The 15,787-nt window shown below is 39.6% G+C and overlaps 1 protein-coding gene across 1 annotated transcript; it reads right to left on the bottom strand.

Moving 5' to 3' along the window:
• Nucleotides 1–1,132: 1,132 nt before the first annotated feature.
• Nucleotides 1,133–14,798, bottom strand: xpnpep2 (X-prolyl aminopeptidase (aminopeptidase P) 2, membrane-bound). Its single transcript, XM_088294160.1, has 21 exons — nucleotides 14,741–14,798; nucleotides 14,268–14,329; nucleotides 13,387–13,497; nucleotides 13,244–13,307; nucleotides 12,832–12,936; nucleotides 10,964–11,050; nucleotides 10,685–10,828; nucleotides 8,692–8,793; nucleotides 8,520–8,601; nucleotides 7,447–7,651; nucleotides 6,723–6,812; nucleotides 6,457–6,566; nucleotides 6,298–6,375; nucleotides 4,415–4,486; nucleotides 4,257–4,317; nucleotides 3,273–3,342; nucleotides 3,056–3,160; nucleotides 2,648–2,707; nucleotides 2,488–2,564; nucleotides 2,323–2,412; nucleotides 1,133–1,587 (listed from the first exon to the last, which is right to left on the bottom strand). The coding sequence occupies exons 1-21, from the start codon at nucleotides 14,778–14,780 to the stop codon at nucleotides 1,384–1,386; spliced, it is 2,019 nt and encodes a 672-aa protein (XP_088150286.1). The 5' UTR covers nucleotides 14,781–14,798; the 3' UTR covers nucleotides 1,133–1,383.
• Between the last annotated feature and the right edge of the window lie 989 nt (nucleotides 14,799–15,787).

Here is a 15,787-nt window from a genome sequence, read left to right as displayed (position 1 = left end):
ATGCGCTGTTGCAAATTATTATGCAAATCATTAAGAAATGTTATGGGCTCTAAAGAGCTGAAAATAGTCATTTGTTGAATTTGCGTCGTTTAGATAAAAAAACAATTCCAGTGTGTGTTAATTTTGCAACTAAAGCTCAACTTTTTCACCCTACTAAAGCTAGTTATCTTCTAAACCTTCAACATCATTAGACTATTGCCCCTTTCACAAAAATTGTGACTTAAAATGGGAAACAAGGCGAGCATACAATCGGTGGTAAAAGTAGAAAGGGAAGTCAAGTGTAAGTCAGGTCTAGCTTGTTATTTTTGCGTGCATGCAAACCACATGGAGAGGGTGCCCTAATTCGGCTTCCTCTCATGCCACTTCAGCTTGCGCTGTATAACCAAGTTCACAATTTGCTAGCACGTCACGGAAACAGCTGAACTAAACCTCTTGTATTCCCTGAGCATAGTGCCAACACTGGACACCCGATTCGATACGCATGCACAATATAATAGGATCCAATGCACGAGCATTATCTATAGGTTATCTATAGGTTCAGAGGTGCAGGGCTCCGGCCTTCCTGTGTGGAGTTTGCATGTTCTCCCCCATAGCAGCGTGGGTTTTCTCCTCCCCATTCCAAAGACACGCATGGTAGGTTGATTGGACCAGGGTGCACCCAAAGTCAGAAGGGATAGGCCTCTAGTTGTTGCAGGGGTTACCTTCCAATCCGACTAGCAATACATAAAGTTTGTGAAGAGGCGACCTTAATGGATTTAATTATTTACATAGTTTACGGCTTCACGCTTGTCAAGTGTAGGTATTATTTTGTCCACTTGGGGTCACCATTCTTGCATTCTACAGCACTGTAAAATCTGTTACGAATAAGTGTGAGTAAAATTCGGGGCCTGGCCTATTCAGGGTTGTTGATGAATGAGAGTGGAGACTTGACTGGCTGTTTACTGCGTTACCTGTTAGGTACTAGTTGAGTGACTTGTAAAAGTCCCAAGTTGGGTAGCTCGTATCAAAAGGCGCCACTGTACTTCCGCTCGGGAGAATCGGTAAGAACGAATCCAATTGCAAGTGAAACACATTCTACTTTAATTGAAAGTTAGCAGTTTCAGATAAACACAACACAGTAGGGTACAAATGTTTGGATATTGGATATGTTGTAGGCATTAAAAAAAAAAAGAAATCACTTAAATGCTGTTACTTGATGAAGAGGGATCAAGTTTCCTCACCAAACATGACAAAATAGCTAATAGGTTATGCAGCCTGATTACATAAATATTTTAAAAAGCCTCAAAATTATACAAAAGATCAGTTTCAAACTTGGAACAAAAATGCCAGTGTACAAATTTCAGTGCTTCTCTCCCTCTGATATGCTAACTCTACCTGTCCAAACTATGCATAATATATGCACAACACAGCCACAGCCCAAGTAACCAGCGTGGGCGAAGAGGAACGGACGGTCGAAGAAGATCCGGACTCCATAAAGGGTTCTGTGTGTCTCAGCATCCAGCTCTTTTCCTCATGGAGGCCCTGACGGTCCAGCTCGGGACCCATCAGCCTCCGGATGGTCTCGTAATATTTGTTCAACCATTGCAGCTGGAGTGAGAGTGGAAAGAACAATACCTTACGGCCATTAAACCTGTTTTTTCTTGAGATGGTTACGAGATACGTAAAAAAAAACCAAAAGCAAACCCCTCCCCATTTGTTTTCCTCATGTACAGCAATGATGTCTTGATTACGTGAATATTAGCCTTACAGTAAGCTATCGTCAATATAACAAAATAGAATTCTAACATATGTGTGTTTTGTGTTTGGTGAATCTACGAGAGTTTCACCTTGAGTGAGTTGATCTACTGTAATCTATCATTTTTTTAGATTAACCGCTATATATTATATTCTGGTAATTGCATTTACAGTATAAAGAAGTTCCAGTCCGCACATTTATTACGATTGTGGCACATTGTCCTATTCTGTATTGTTTGCATTCACGTTTGCTGTATATTTGGCTGATCTGCATAGCATAATTTGGTGTGCTTTGTTCATGCACTTTACAAAGTACAATTTTCTTTAAAAACGACATCAGAGATGGTCTGTTTTGTTTTGACGAAAAAAATTTTCGGGTGTGGTTTGAGAGGAAATCAGCACTCTTACAGCAGGGAAATGAAAACATCTCAGATATCACACTCGGTTACAAGGTGGTTAGTGTTTACACCTTTAAAACAGGAAACTGATAAGATCTTGAAAGCTTCCTATATATTTCCACGATATCACTACAGACTGAAGACTTTTTTTATGTATATATATATATTTATATATTTTTTTTATATTTACCTGGTTGGGGTTCAGAAGAGAAATGTCAATCAACTTCCTGTCATATGGAACCAAGGACACAGTGTCAAACGTCAAGTAGTTATAACCATACTGTAAGAGAAGGACAGCGCCATTTACCAAGGACTGCTTATTAACAATCCATGACTTAATAATCTGTAACTGCACCTTTGTATGGGCGGGCACAACCACTGCTATGTCTTCAATGCGAATGCCAAAGTCGTTATCCTTGTAATATCCAGGTTCTGTGAACAAAATCAGTTCAATCCCAAGAACTGGCCTAATGTAAATGTAATTTTCATTCAAATCTGCAAATGATGAGTCTCACCTATAGATGTGAACATGCCTTCTTTAAATGGAATGTTGTTACGCTGAAAACCAACAGGCCCTAAACAAAAATAGAAGAGCAAATAATTATTTATAAACTGCATTATTTATGATTTTTTTTTTTGTGGTACAATAAAATCAGTGGAATAAATAATACATGGAATCCACTAAACTAAGAATTTACTAAATATAAAAGCATAAAAAGTATATTCCTGTTTATTTTGTGTATTATTCATAATACATGCAAATAATAAGAAAAAAATATATATATCAGTGGCGAAGAATATAAAAGATAAGACTAGTCAAAAATGGTAGCGCTTGATAGCATTTATTAAGAGTAAATCTGTGAATCTAACATATTCTATTCATATTCTGTGTGAGTAGGGAGGAGACAAAAGAGGTGCCATACACTCGTGAACCCCGAAATAATTGCCAACCCCGTGTCCTGTCCCGTGGCCGTAGTTCAGGCCCACTTCCCACAATGCTCTGCGGCCCAGCATATCCATTTTTTCACCTGGGGAAGGACCACAAGCTCACAAATCCAAATGCAAAAACAGCAACAGTCCAATACTACCATCTAGTGGTTAGACTAAGAAAATAGATATTTTGGAATGAACATTCCCCACCTCTGGTTCCTGAAGGAAATACGGTTCTAGATATTTCTATATTCCCCATAAGAACTCTGGTGTAGGCCTCCTAGTTCACAACACAGATAAGTCAACTTTAGTTTATTTCATTCTACAAGTGTCAAAGTGGAAGATCATTTCCTATACAGTGGTGCCTTGGGATACCACTGAATAACTTACGAGTATTACGAGATACGAGTTGTCATTTGGAGGATTTTTTTTTTACTTGAAATTTGAGGGCTGTATGGTGGCAGTGAATGCAATTCAACTCACACAAAAAAAACAATTCGTCAAAATTTCTTAATGTTTAATGCCACTCCAGATGAAGTTGACTGTCAAAAATCAAACAAAGAGAAATGCATTTTGTGTGTCTAAAATAGAGGTCTTCAACCCTGTCCCTCGAGGGCTGCTGTCCTCTCTGTTTTCCATCTCTCCCTGCTGCAACACACCTGATTCAAATGTTCATATAATTAGGAAGATCTGCAGAAGCTGGATAACGATCTGAATCATTTGAATCCGGTGTGTTGGAGCAAGGAGAGATGGAAAACAGGCACGGCAGGGGCCATCGTTGAACAGGATTGAAGACACCTGATCTTAAACAACAACATAGCTTTGCCTTGGAAAAGTTTGCTTAGCTTAATGCAAACAATGGGCACACCATAAGGAGCAGAACAGTTGAATAAATTGCTGCATTAAATGCGGTTGTGCAAACTGTTTAATTCATCAAATTCTATGTAATTATGTTATCACTATGTTGTCATAGTACAATATAATGGAGTTCAGTTTTCCCATTTTGAAAAACATAAATATTTTGTTTTTTTTGGACAGAGAGACAGGGAGAAAGAGATTAATGTTATTAATGGTATTCATTTTGAGTGAGATACAGAATGAGTGTTTTGAGTTACAAGTGTGGTCACAGAATTAAACTTGTATCTCAAGGCCGAACTGTATAACTATGACTATGTATCAGATGCAAATTGTTACCTTTTGCATAGCAGTGGGGGTCCCCCAGTGGACTGTCCTAGTGATGTCGGTGGTCCCGTCTCTAACGGCATGGAGACAAGTCATGATACCAAACCAACCAGAAGTGACGCGTGCGCTTGTGTGTGCATGCGTGCGTGTGTGTATGAGATGTTACTCACAGGTACTGGCCACCAGAGTCCACCAAGTACATCTCATCCACTGTCAGCATCCTGTTGTTGTCTATTGTTGGGCTAGAGCATGAAACGCAAATTAGAAAACAAATCAACATTGAAACCCGATATAGCATGGCGTGACTATTTTCATGATCTATAATGGGCAATGGGCAACTTAAATGCTTGAAGGGGGCGCGTCTTTTCATCATCGCGGCAGCAGGGCTGTGTAGGACGTTACACTACCTAACCAGATGTATAACAAAAATGCCAATTTAAACACGAACAAAATACATGCATATGGCTGTTTTTTTTTTACCAGACCAATACAGTACATAATACTATCTTTATACTCTTAATTTAATATTTATGCTCTATATTTAATTTTTCAGGAAACAAAATTTCCCAATGGATGAAAAAGAGATTCAGCCTGCAACAACAAAGGGTTTGAACTATCAAAAATGTGATTTGTGTAAAGAGGACTAGATTTTAATCATAAAAATCAACAATTATTCAATCAATTCAATTATTTAGGTACTATGTCCCTGCATGTCATTCTAAATCCGCCCAAAAATATGAGGCCTACTCACGTTGCAGTATTGGGCAGTCTAAGACCTGTCTGTGCAAGTGCAACTAAGCCATGTCTGCCACCGAGTGGTAAATGGTTATACCATACTGTGGTCTAATAATAGGGACCTGCTGACATTGATTAGTGAAAATATAATTGACGGTCTGCAAGGGAATATTTTTTTCGTTAACCCCCCAAATTCTTCAAAAGATGCTGATAAATCTCCAATATACATTTTCCATGAAAATAGGGAGTTTCATTCCCCCAGAAGAACAAAAAAGCCAACAGACTGATAAAAACAATTAAAACATATTGAAAAAAATAAATAAATCTGTGAACAAGTGAATCCTAGGATGTCAAGCCATAAGTAGAGACGAAAGAAGAAACATGTTTATCATACCACCAAAATGAAAAAGTTGTTCAACCCCACAACTTTTTTTTGTTTTTTTCCCTTTTAATCGAGGGGCCTTTTAGAATGTGGTCATAGGCTGCATGGCCGCTTGTTTCCTTTTCCTGGTTTATAGTATTTATTGTGATGGTATACCGCCCCAAGCAACAGGCGTAGGCTCATATATGTCGTTCAGATAATGGATGGATGGATGTTTCAGGGGCAATTATACTGAGGAGTTCCTAATGTTGTCTCACTCATGTATATAACCCAGTGTTTGTCGATTATTTTCTGTCACGACTCGTCCTAGGAAGAACTGATCAGCTCTTCAACCAACCCTTATCCTTGTCAATTGAGTAAGGGGTATTGGAAGAAAAAAAAACATCCAAAAAGGACTGGATAGGGGATCTCGAAGACCAGACCTGCCTTAGCCCTTTTCCTACCTGTGCATACTCTCACAATGAGCGCAGCACTGCCACCTACTGTAGTGGATGTGCATTTGCACAATATATTTTACGTTTCAACACTATATTGACAAATGTGGTTCCTCAGAATCCATCAACACTTTCCCAGATTATTATAATGGTAAATTGGTTAAAATATTGATTCAGATCCACATTTCATTAGATTTTGTGGGTGTTCCTAATGTAGAGGAGGTTAAAAAAGAGGATATCAAGAAAAAATCATATTTGTCAGAATTATTAAGACTTAAAATAGATGTTATCAGGCAGTGGGCACCTAACACTAAAAATAATATATAGTGGTGCCTTGAGAAAAGAGTGACCCAATTAAAAAAAAAAGAGTTGGAATTGATGACGGTTATTCATTAATCATTCAATGGGAAAAGATTATTTGTGACACAAGTTTGAGCACAGAACGAATGACGCCCATATCTCAAGTCATCACTGTGTTGTGCTTCCACGTGATGAAATTTACCTGTAATGTGCCAGAGCAGCATTAGGTCCGCTTGCAGATATGGTCTCAAAGCTCGGGCCCCTGTTGTCCTTCTGTTTGCTGAAAGTGATTTTTTTTCTACTTAATATATAAAGGATTTCAGGTTCTATGGTGATTTGTAAACAGAATACAGAGACTCACCTACGACAGTGATTGACGTACGCGGAGGCGCTCAGCTCCGTCTCCTTTCCCATTGGCACCGCCTTCTCTAACCACATGAGAAGCTGCATGACAGCCACAGCATCTCTCACCTGGAATGAAGCCACAACGATCCTCAGAGCAATAGTATGACTTTAATGAAAAATAATATGAAAATAATATTTATTTATTTATTTTATTTATATATGAGTGCAAATAAGAATAACAAGAGTAAATTAGTCATATATTTGTGTGTGTGGATAACATACATGTGCATCCCTCAAGATACGCTGCTCAGTGTCATCTTTCACAGCCTTGGTGATCAGCACAGGAGAATAGGAGCTGCTCATTAGTTTGTCCTACAGGATGCAAGTCAGTAAAATGCATTGACACAAATTCAATCAGACAAGGAAGTAAAGAAAACTAGTAACAAATGGTTCATCTACGTTAAATATCAAAGTCAGTAGGGAAAGTGGCAAGAACACCGCTAATATTAAGAATTAATCATATTATTTCAGCATGAAGTGTGACAACATTTCAACATACCACATGAGAGCATTTTAGTTTGATTGGATGAGCATTTCAGTTCGTTATAGCATTCAAGAATTTGTGAGTGATGTTTCTAATTTGAGAGCATTTCAGTATGACGTGTGAGAGGATTTTGGGTTATTCTATCAAGTATTTCAGTATAGTGTATGAGAGCAATTCCGCTTATTACTTGATAGCATTTCAGTATGATATCTGAGAGATGTCCAGTATATTGTATGAGAACATTTCAGTTAAGTGTAAGCGAATTTTAGAGTGGTGATTTTAGAGCCTTTCAATTGGAACCCAAATTGTAACCCTGAACCTCTTGCAGCTGCCCTCGTCGGTCCGATTTTGCAGAAACACACTCAAGCATCTCTTCAGATTTCGTTCCTAGATGTCCAAATAATTTTGTTCATTTCGTATATTTCGTAAATTGGTCTCACAAATGTAATCTAAATTTCATACCTCCGGTTTTATGACCTCATAAAGAGCATAGTTGGTGTACTCTGTGCCGATCCACACTTTGACCCCTGGCCGGCTGCTCACGTACTCTTTGAGGTGATCCAAGATGGCGTCGTAGCTTTTTAGCTGCACGCATAGCGGCCCACCACATGAAGCGTTCAGGTACACCCTCAGCTCTTCTGTCACTCTTTCTGTGTGCAAAAAGAGCCTACGGACGTGACGTTAGCAAACACGCCGATCAAAGCAACCATGTACTACACTCAGTAAAATCATGAGAGGACAGCAGCAACATCATTCAGGATTACCTTTCACTCCTGAAACACTCACTCACACACACCTCAAAGACTCTTACACACATAACTGAAACACTGTCAAACACTACTGAAACACACCCCCACACGTGAAACACTATCTCAATCACACTCGTTACTTGTCAGACTCACGATTGAAACACTTCCACACACTACTGAAACACACACACACACCCTACTAAATGTTGTCACACACAACAAATACGCAGTCACACACGTTACTAAAACTCTCACACACACACACACAACTGAAACACTGTCTCACAAACTATTGAAATGCTCTCACGATCAATACTGAAACAGATAGACTATTTAATTGCCTGTCACAAATGAAAAATCATTTACTCACATGTAACTCTCACACATATGCTAAAACACCCCCTCTCACATGCACCTGACGCTATTGAAACACTTTCACACTTACTGAAACTCGCTCACTCCTAAAATTGTAATGCGCTCACACAATAATTAAAATGGTCGAACACACACATATCCACACACACACACGCACACCCCCACCCCACCACCCCCCTCCACACACACACACACACATAACTGAAAATGCCACACACACTATTGAAAGACTGTCACAATTAACTGAAATGCGTCCACAGCTGCTACTGAGATCTTTCCACAGGCGACTTAATTGCATGTTTCAGAAAATTAAATGAAAGCATTTATGAGAGAGGATTTCATTTGTTCTTGGGAAGGTAATCCTGAATTGTGTCCTTGATGTCCTCTTATAGGGATCAATAGAAAATATACCAGATCTCATCCATGGTCAGCAGCGTGTATGAGTAGAAGAAAGGGTTGTATGGGATGTCATTGCCACGCATATTAAACAGCCCTTGGAAATGAGAAATACATGTTATGTACATAAATGTTTGTAGAGTGTACGTAATGGGATAAAGATGCAGTCCGTTTTAAAGTGACTTACAAGCTGTCTCATCAAGCGCTGACAGCAGGAGAGCAGTTGGCTCGTAAGGATTCTCCTTCATCTGATTTCGGATTTGCTCCACTTTCATCTGCCAGGACCTTTCTGTGGAGGACGTTATTATTCAGTTATTACAATGTGTACGTACATGTTAACCGGTATCTTGTGACCATCCTCTTTTGGTGGAGCCTATCGCAGCTAACTGCACAAGACTGGATGCAAGCATTTAAACTTCAGTGAATATATCAGGTATTTGGAATTTAGGGGTGAAGTACTCAGAAAATCCTCACGCTAACACTATTGTAAAATTCACATAGTATATTTTTTTCCTGCTGAACCTATTGCCAGCAATTTGCTGAGAAATTCGCCTTCCCGAAACACTTTATGATGCCACAAGATGTCGCCAAAAGACCTTTCTAAATTGCATAGCAGATTATTTTTTTAGCGCACTCGGGATTTTACAATCATTATTTTTTCACATGGACTGTTAATGCAGAGCAAGTCTGGTGTAATTTCACATTTAATAAATTAAATTAAAATGCTTTGTAGTGATTGCAAGTTTTAAAACTGCATGTCAACAGTAAACATTGGTAGCTAATTTAATATAGCCTGCCAGGATCGACACAGCTTTCAATGTCTTATGGTAACAAAATAAACACAGGCACATATTCAGAGACGACACGCCACTTGCAACGAGTCACTCAACACAGAATGTCCAGCGGTTTAGCCAGTCAACAGTCAGCTAAGTCGACATTTTCATTCTCTGGCTCTGAAATCGCTCAGCAGGCTCAGCCCCATCTTTTAACGTTTCATGCATTCAGTCGCAGATAGGCACAGATACTACACTACTGCTGAATATGAGGATAGCGTCCTTAAATGAATAAAAGTAATACCTGCACTTCATATGCATGTATGCTGGTATTAGTCTTTATGGATAAAGCTTTAAAATATACTGGTATATAAATAATCAAATAAATATTGGTATGCTTGAAGTATCATGCATTTTGTCGATCGCTGGGTGGACTGGAGCATAGTGAGGGATTATTGTACGACAGCAACTGAGGCAAGGAAGTCTGCTGAAACAATATCTTTCAAGATGACCCAGCACGTGTGTTTTCATGAACATTGGAGTCCATTAAAAAAAAAACAAGAAATCTTCTGTAATTTATTTTGACTGAGAATGGAAAAATAGATTAAATAGTATTGAAGCGTTAGATTTTAAACAATTAATACAGTCATTTAGATGTTTTTCCACAATTAAATTGGGCTCGGTCCTTATTTGCTATTTGTGGGGGACTGCTATACAATGAAACCCAACATTTTCATGTCTCACAAATTTGCCTATTTGTGAATTTGTATAACCCTAACTCCAAACCCAACATCGTATTTACTGAAAAACCCACATGTTCACTGTTTTCGTGCCATTTGGTGGCATCTTGCGGCCAGTGAACTGTTTAGACAAAAGCAGTCTTTTGCCACCACTTGTGTCTTGTATCAACAGGCAATTACAGTGCAGCACATCTTTAGGGGGTTTACTCATAGATGACAGGGAATTACTACGCTTCGTATATTATATCAATTCGGGAACTGCCCCTCTGCCCTTAATTTGGATGATCCTACACAAAAACCTGACTAAGAATATAAATTGTAGTTAAGTTGGCCCAAACTGCACTTAGCCTCTTTGATATTATGTGTAAATTTGCACAGGCATTAAAATCCGAGCAATGACGCGTCATATCTTGGATTGAGTGTTCTTATCTTGTGTACAAATGCATGCACAAACATTAGATCTATGATGTGCTCCATTTGTTCCATTTGCCTACTGTGTGACCTTAGTGCTAATGAAGCTCTGCCGATGTAACTTCCTTCCTTGTCCGTTCCCCTAAAGTTGACATTAAATCTGTCAACCATAAAACCATCACCAGGCTGTTAACGGCGACGCCACTGCATCATTGCAGGTATTTATCAGCACCCAAGCACAGGAAGGGAAACATACGTATGACTCTGTCTGGCAGGCGGATGAGGCTATCAGGTGGGATGGGCGGTCTCTCCTTCCACACTCGGTCCACCAGGTTGCCAGGCATCGACTTGAGGCTCCGATTGCTCGACTCCAGACTCATTCCGTAGTCTTCCTGTGTTTCTAATGGAGGAAATGGCAGATGATTAAGCACTCTGAGTCTAATCAATCACAAGGGAGCTGTCATCCTGTCAATGTGGCGTCTGCGGCCTCTGCTGATGTTAACGAGGAGTGACGGGAGCGGTGATAAAAACTCACTGAGAGAGAGGAGGAATGGATCAAAGCCGATCTTGCCGCCTTGCGGTACCTCTGAGATGAGCCACTCCACTATGCTGCTTATGGACACTGTGAAATGACGCAGATGGCATAGCAGCATTATTACTGGTCCACAGCACTTAAAAGCGATCACACAACGTTTCTTGACTCACAACAGACCAGCGATTCTTAAAAGTATCAATGACTTTTCTCAAAAGTATTTTTTGTTTCGTACGTATGCAGGCAAACTACAGTGAAGCTCTGCATATTCTCGATTTGCTCCTCACAAATTCACTTTTCCGTTCCATAGCCGTTGGTGCCAATGAAGTGAGGGAACGTGCTTAATTTAGAAAAGCCATAGGCCTGTCAAATAAGGAAGTATCAATTAACCACCGTCTTGTGGCATCTAAAGGCAAATATATAGCGTCACTTATTTTGAAGTGAACACTTTACCAATTTAACCTTGGATTGGAGCCTTCAACTTCTCTATTGTCTCACCAAGGATTTATTATGACAACAATACAACATTGAAGATTACTCAAAAAGATTGTTTGGTGGGACAAATAACAAATTGCCGCTCACGGTTTGAAACTTCAAGCAAAATATTCTGACAAGGAACATGCAGTTTCTACCATGGTGTGTCAAAAACGGTATCTATTGTACTTTTAAATGTATTGGGCGGATTTTGCATTGATATGTTGAAAAAGGGAGAGATTTATAAACCATATTTGTTGATGTTCCACATCCAGTTTTGGCATGGACATTGGTGTGTCACTTTAACATCTACGCACAAAGTTATTCCATCCATCTGATGTACCGAAATGGCCCATAACACCACCAGATGGGGATTAAGGCTGCCAAAAAGAGATTGCGTTTGTTTTCAGTCAAGTCAAATGTATTTATACAGCCCTTAATCACGAGAAAGTTTCAAAGCGCTTCACATGTCCACAGCTGACAAATATTGACGACATTGCCTGATTTTAGCCTCCAGGAGGGCAAGGAAAGACTAAAAAAAAACATCTGGGGAAAAAACTGCGAAGCCTTGAGACGGGACCCCAGATGGGGGAAATGCCAAATCTTTCCAGGGCCACTGACTGTAAAATACAAAGAAAACAAATACGAGCATTATTCAGTTGGAGGACCGCGACTAGCGGCTGAGACAAAGCTGTCTGACACAGAGCAGCACATTTGGCTCCATAATGTCTTCATAGTCATGGGACGCTGTACCGGATGTCGCAAAGAAACCCCAAGACATAACTGAGATCAAACTGTCTGACACCGACCCTCAGCAACACATTTTGCTTCAGGATGTCTTCAGACTCTGAAGATTTCACTACAGGGATTCAAGACATCCTGTGCTGGAAGAAGCTAAGCAGCCCCAGAACATAACTGTGGAGCTTCCATTTTTCTTACTTGGTCCACCCTACTTTGCTTTGTGCATGCAGCAGTTGTTGGTACACTTGAATTAAAGACATAGCAATTGAAATAATTTGGAATTTGTTCAAATGTATGATGACAAACCATGTTTCTCTAATTCGAGAAAACCAAAGGCAAACCAAACAAATCAACAAACAAACAAACAAAGCCCAAAAACCCAAACACCATATTTACTCAGGATGGAGTTCGGGAACATGAAGGCATTCTGGAGCGAAAGGTGTATGGGTATCTTGAATGTGTGCAGGTTTAAATAAAATGTCAAGCCGAGCAAGACATTTTGGGGCAAAATGCATTCCCTGGTGTCAGTAAACTTGTTCAGAGGCTGCTTAGCTAAATCCGGCACAGGAGGTTCCAACAGTTGCCGGCTGTCTAATGTACAGCTTGGTCTCCGTTGCAGGTCAAAGATCCTCCAGTGACATCGACTTCAGGCTCACCATCTTTTTGCAGCTCCCAGTTGCAGTCCATCTGTCTCTCTGCTTGGACCCAGTAGCGGCTGTCGGTCCACAGCACCGCTTTGCCTGGCGTGACTGCGGCGGTGCCTGCAGACAGGCGGGAGCATTAAATTACAGCTCTAATTTCCAGCTAATGTATGCAAGAGGGGACACGGGAAGGTTGAAGGAATCGAATAATGTGTAGCTTCACTGTTGCCATCTTTTATCTCACTATTCCACATGGAAGGATAAAGTGAGTTTGGCAAAGCTGTGGGATAATTAATCCTGAGTAAATCATCAGTTTTGATTTAGTGAGGGGGAGGTTATTAAAAGGAGGATAAAAGCACATCAGATGTAGGATGTTGAGTCATTGGAAAGATGAAGAAAAAGAGGAGGAGGAGAAGGAAGACGTTACCTGCAGAGCCTGTAAAGCCCGTCATGAAGGCCATCCTTGCATCACGTGGGGCGATATATTCACTCTGACACACAGCGATACCGTTAATCATCACACAAACCCAAACATGAAATGCATTTTATAATGATTGACAGCTGCGCTACCAAGTGGGCATCCGTGCCTGGGATAATGTAGGCGGAGATGTTGGCGAAGAGCATTTGTTCTCTCAGCTTCTGCAACTGGAGACTGCTGTTCACAGCTGTGCTGGGGTGGTACTGACGAGCCCACACACACGCGCACGCAAAACCACACGCACAGACACGCACACGCACACACATTGACAGTGAAAGAAAGATTTAATTAAGTAACTGCTGACTCATCGTTTCCTGTATCTTTCATTGTAATCATTAACTGTGTTGCAGGCAAAGCTATTGCACCACATGTCACAATAATTTCAACAATTTCTGGACATTTCTATACTAGTTAGATGTTTATTATAAATTATTGACAGTTTATGACATTTTTAATGTAACTATGGAATTTAAGCTCTTGCAATATTTCTCAAAACTTTGAACACACAACATCTGAGTAGTGAGGCAGAAGTGCTAACCACTCATGCACCGTGCTGCCATATTAAAACAACAAAATTGCACTCATGTTTTTTTTTAATTATTAAAATGTAATAAACAATCTTATTTCAAAATTCTTGCAATGAAAAAAAAAAACAAAAATATTTCTAAAAAAATACGTATGCAACAACAAAAATGAAAAAAGTATAAAAATAAATACAAGATAAAGAGAATTTTTGGAAAAATATTGAAGAAATGCAAATATACAAACATTTAAAGAGATATTAATTCAATTAAAATGTCATTCTAATCCTCTTTCGCATGTCTATAAGAGGCCGCTTATTTATTTATTTATTTTTTTTACAAATATTTTAAAATTGATTTTATTATTTCATTACAGATATACAAAGGCATTGACGAATTAGAATAAATGATCTATGAAATGAAAGGTATCAACAAAGTCTTGCAGTGCTCACCGGAGGGGACAAGGAACAGTTCCTCTCGGTGGCCTCAAATAAAGCGACACCACTGACATTTCCTGAAATGAGACGAGACCTCAAAAAAGGACCCAAAGTATTCTGTCAGCACTTTTTATTTAGTATCAAGTTGGTTTCTCCTTGGACACAAACACTGGCAGGACAATCAACGCAATAGTGAGCCAATAAATCACATTGTGGAATCTAATTCAATAATGCACTGTGTTGACACATTTTTATGCACTGAAATGCAATTGAAGAGCAGACGACAAATTCAACTATGCAGCATGAGCTTTCTTAACTCAAAACCAACTGTAGTATTATAAAAGAGGTGTTAAACACATGTAATAAAACAGGCACATTAAATTTACAGGCTTGAGCAACAGCTGTGATTGTGTCTTAAATGTGAGACAACAAGCAGAATCACACCAATGACGACAATGAAGAACTTTTTTTTTTAAATCCAAATTTACCTGTCAGGACCAACAGAAGCAGAGCCAACATGGAGAGCATCGTGCCTCAGAAGCACATCCACACACCGAGTGGGCTGAGGTGGGTCGGGCCTGACTGGAGCAGGTGCACCGTTGAGCGTTCAGTCAAAGTGGGTTTGTGGTGAGAGGTGTACCCTACCCTACTGGATGTGGCTTCCCCCTCTCTCCTGCTCTCTCTCCTTATCTCACTCACTTCCCTTCCTACTCCTCTTCCTCCTCAGTTGTCCCCTGACAGCAATCATGTGATCTTGGTGCAATTTATTTCCTTTTCATTGTTGCTTTCTACTTTCTTTAAAAATATTACAAATGATCAGTAGATCATTTTATACTTGCTGTGAGCATACAGGATAGCATTTATAGCGTTTATAAGCCACTTAAAAAGTTGAAGCATTTTTCAGTCTTGCCTTGACGTTCTTTATGTGCACTATGATTAGGCTCTGTTGTGTATGCTTCGACTGAGCCACTGATTTGTATTAAAAGGATAAGATTAAATATAACATTTGCTGGTCTTTGTCATAAAATCTCTCATCATGGACCTTCAGCTTTTTGGGACAATATATACATCTCTCTCTTCTCGCTCTCGCTCCCTCTCGTTCTCTCTCTCTCTCTCTCTCTAGTCAATGTCTGACAGTCAAACTGTTTTTTCACAGATCCATACTGATGGTCCGTCCCCACTTTGTTTGTAATTTTTACACATTTTTAGCCAACTGAAACTGGTGAAAATAGCTAATACACAAACAGGGTTTGTTGGCTCATTGTTTTATTTATTGCCTCACTCAAGTCTTAAGACCTCTAAGGTGTTTGTGATGAGCCTTTTTGACATTTTCAAAGCGTTTCTGCACGGTGGAGGCTTCTCATAATGACAGACTCTTACGTACTTGGCTGCCACCAGCTCTTAATCACAATCTACATTAAATTATCGATTGAATGTTTTTTTTAGGTAGCATTATGTTGACGTGAGTGTGCAATATCAATATAAGTTCTAATGTAACCAAACCAAGCGGTGCCTGGGACCTCAAACAAGCAGGC

Source organism: Idiotropiscis lumnitzeri, chromosome 4 (genome assembly GCF_059441095.1).
Source record: "Idiotropiscis lumnitzeri isolate Australia: NSW breed Sydney's pygmy pipehorse chromosome 4, RoL_Ilum_1.0, whole genome shotgun sequence".
NCBI lineage: Eukaryota > Metazoa > Chordata > Actinopteri > Syngnathiformes > Syngnathidae > Idiotropiscis > Idiotropiscis lumnitzeri.
Note: the sequence above shows the minus strand (reverse complement) of the source record. Positions and strands in the feature narration are given on the sequence as shown.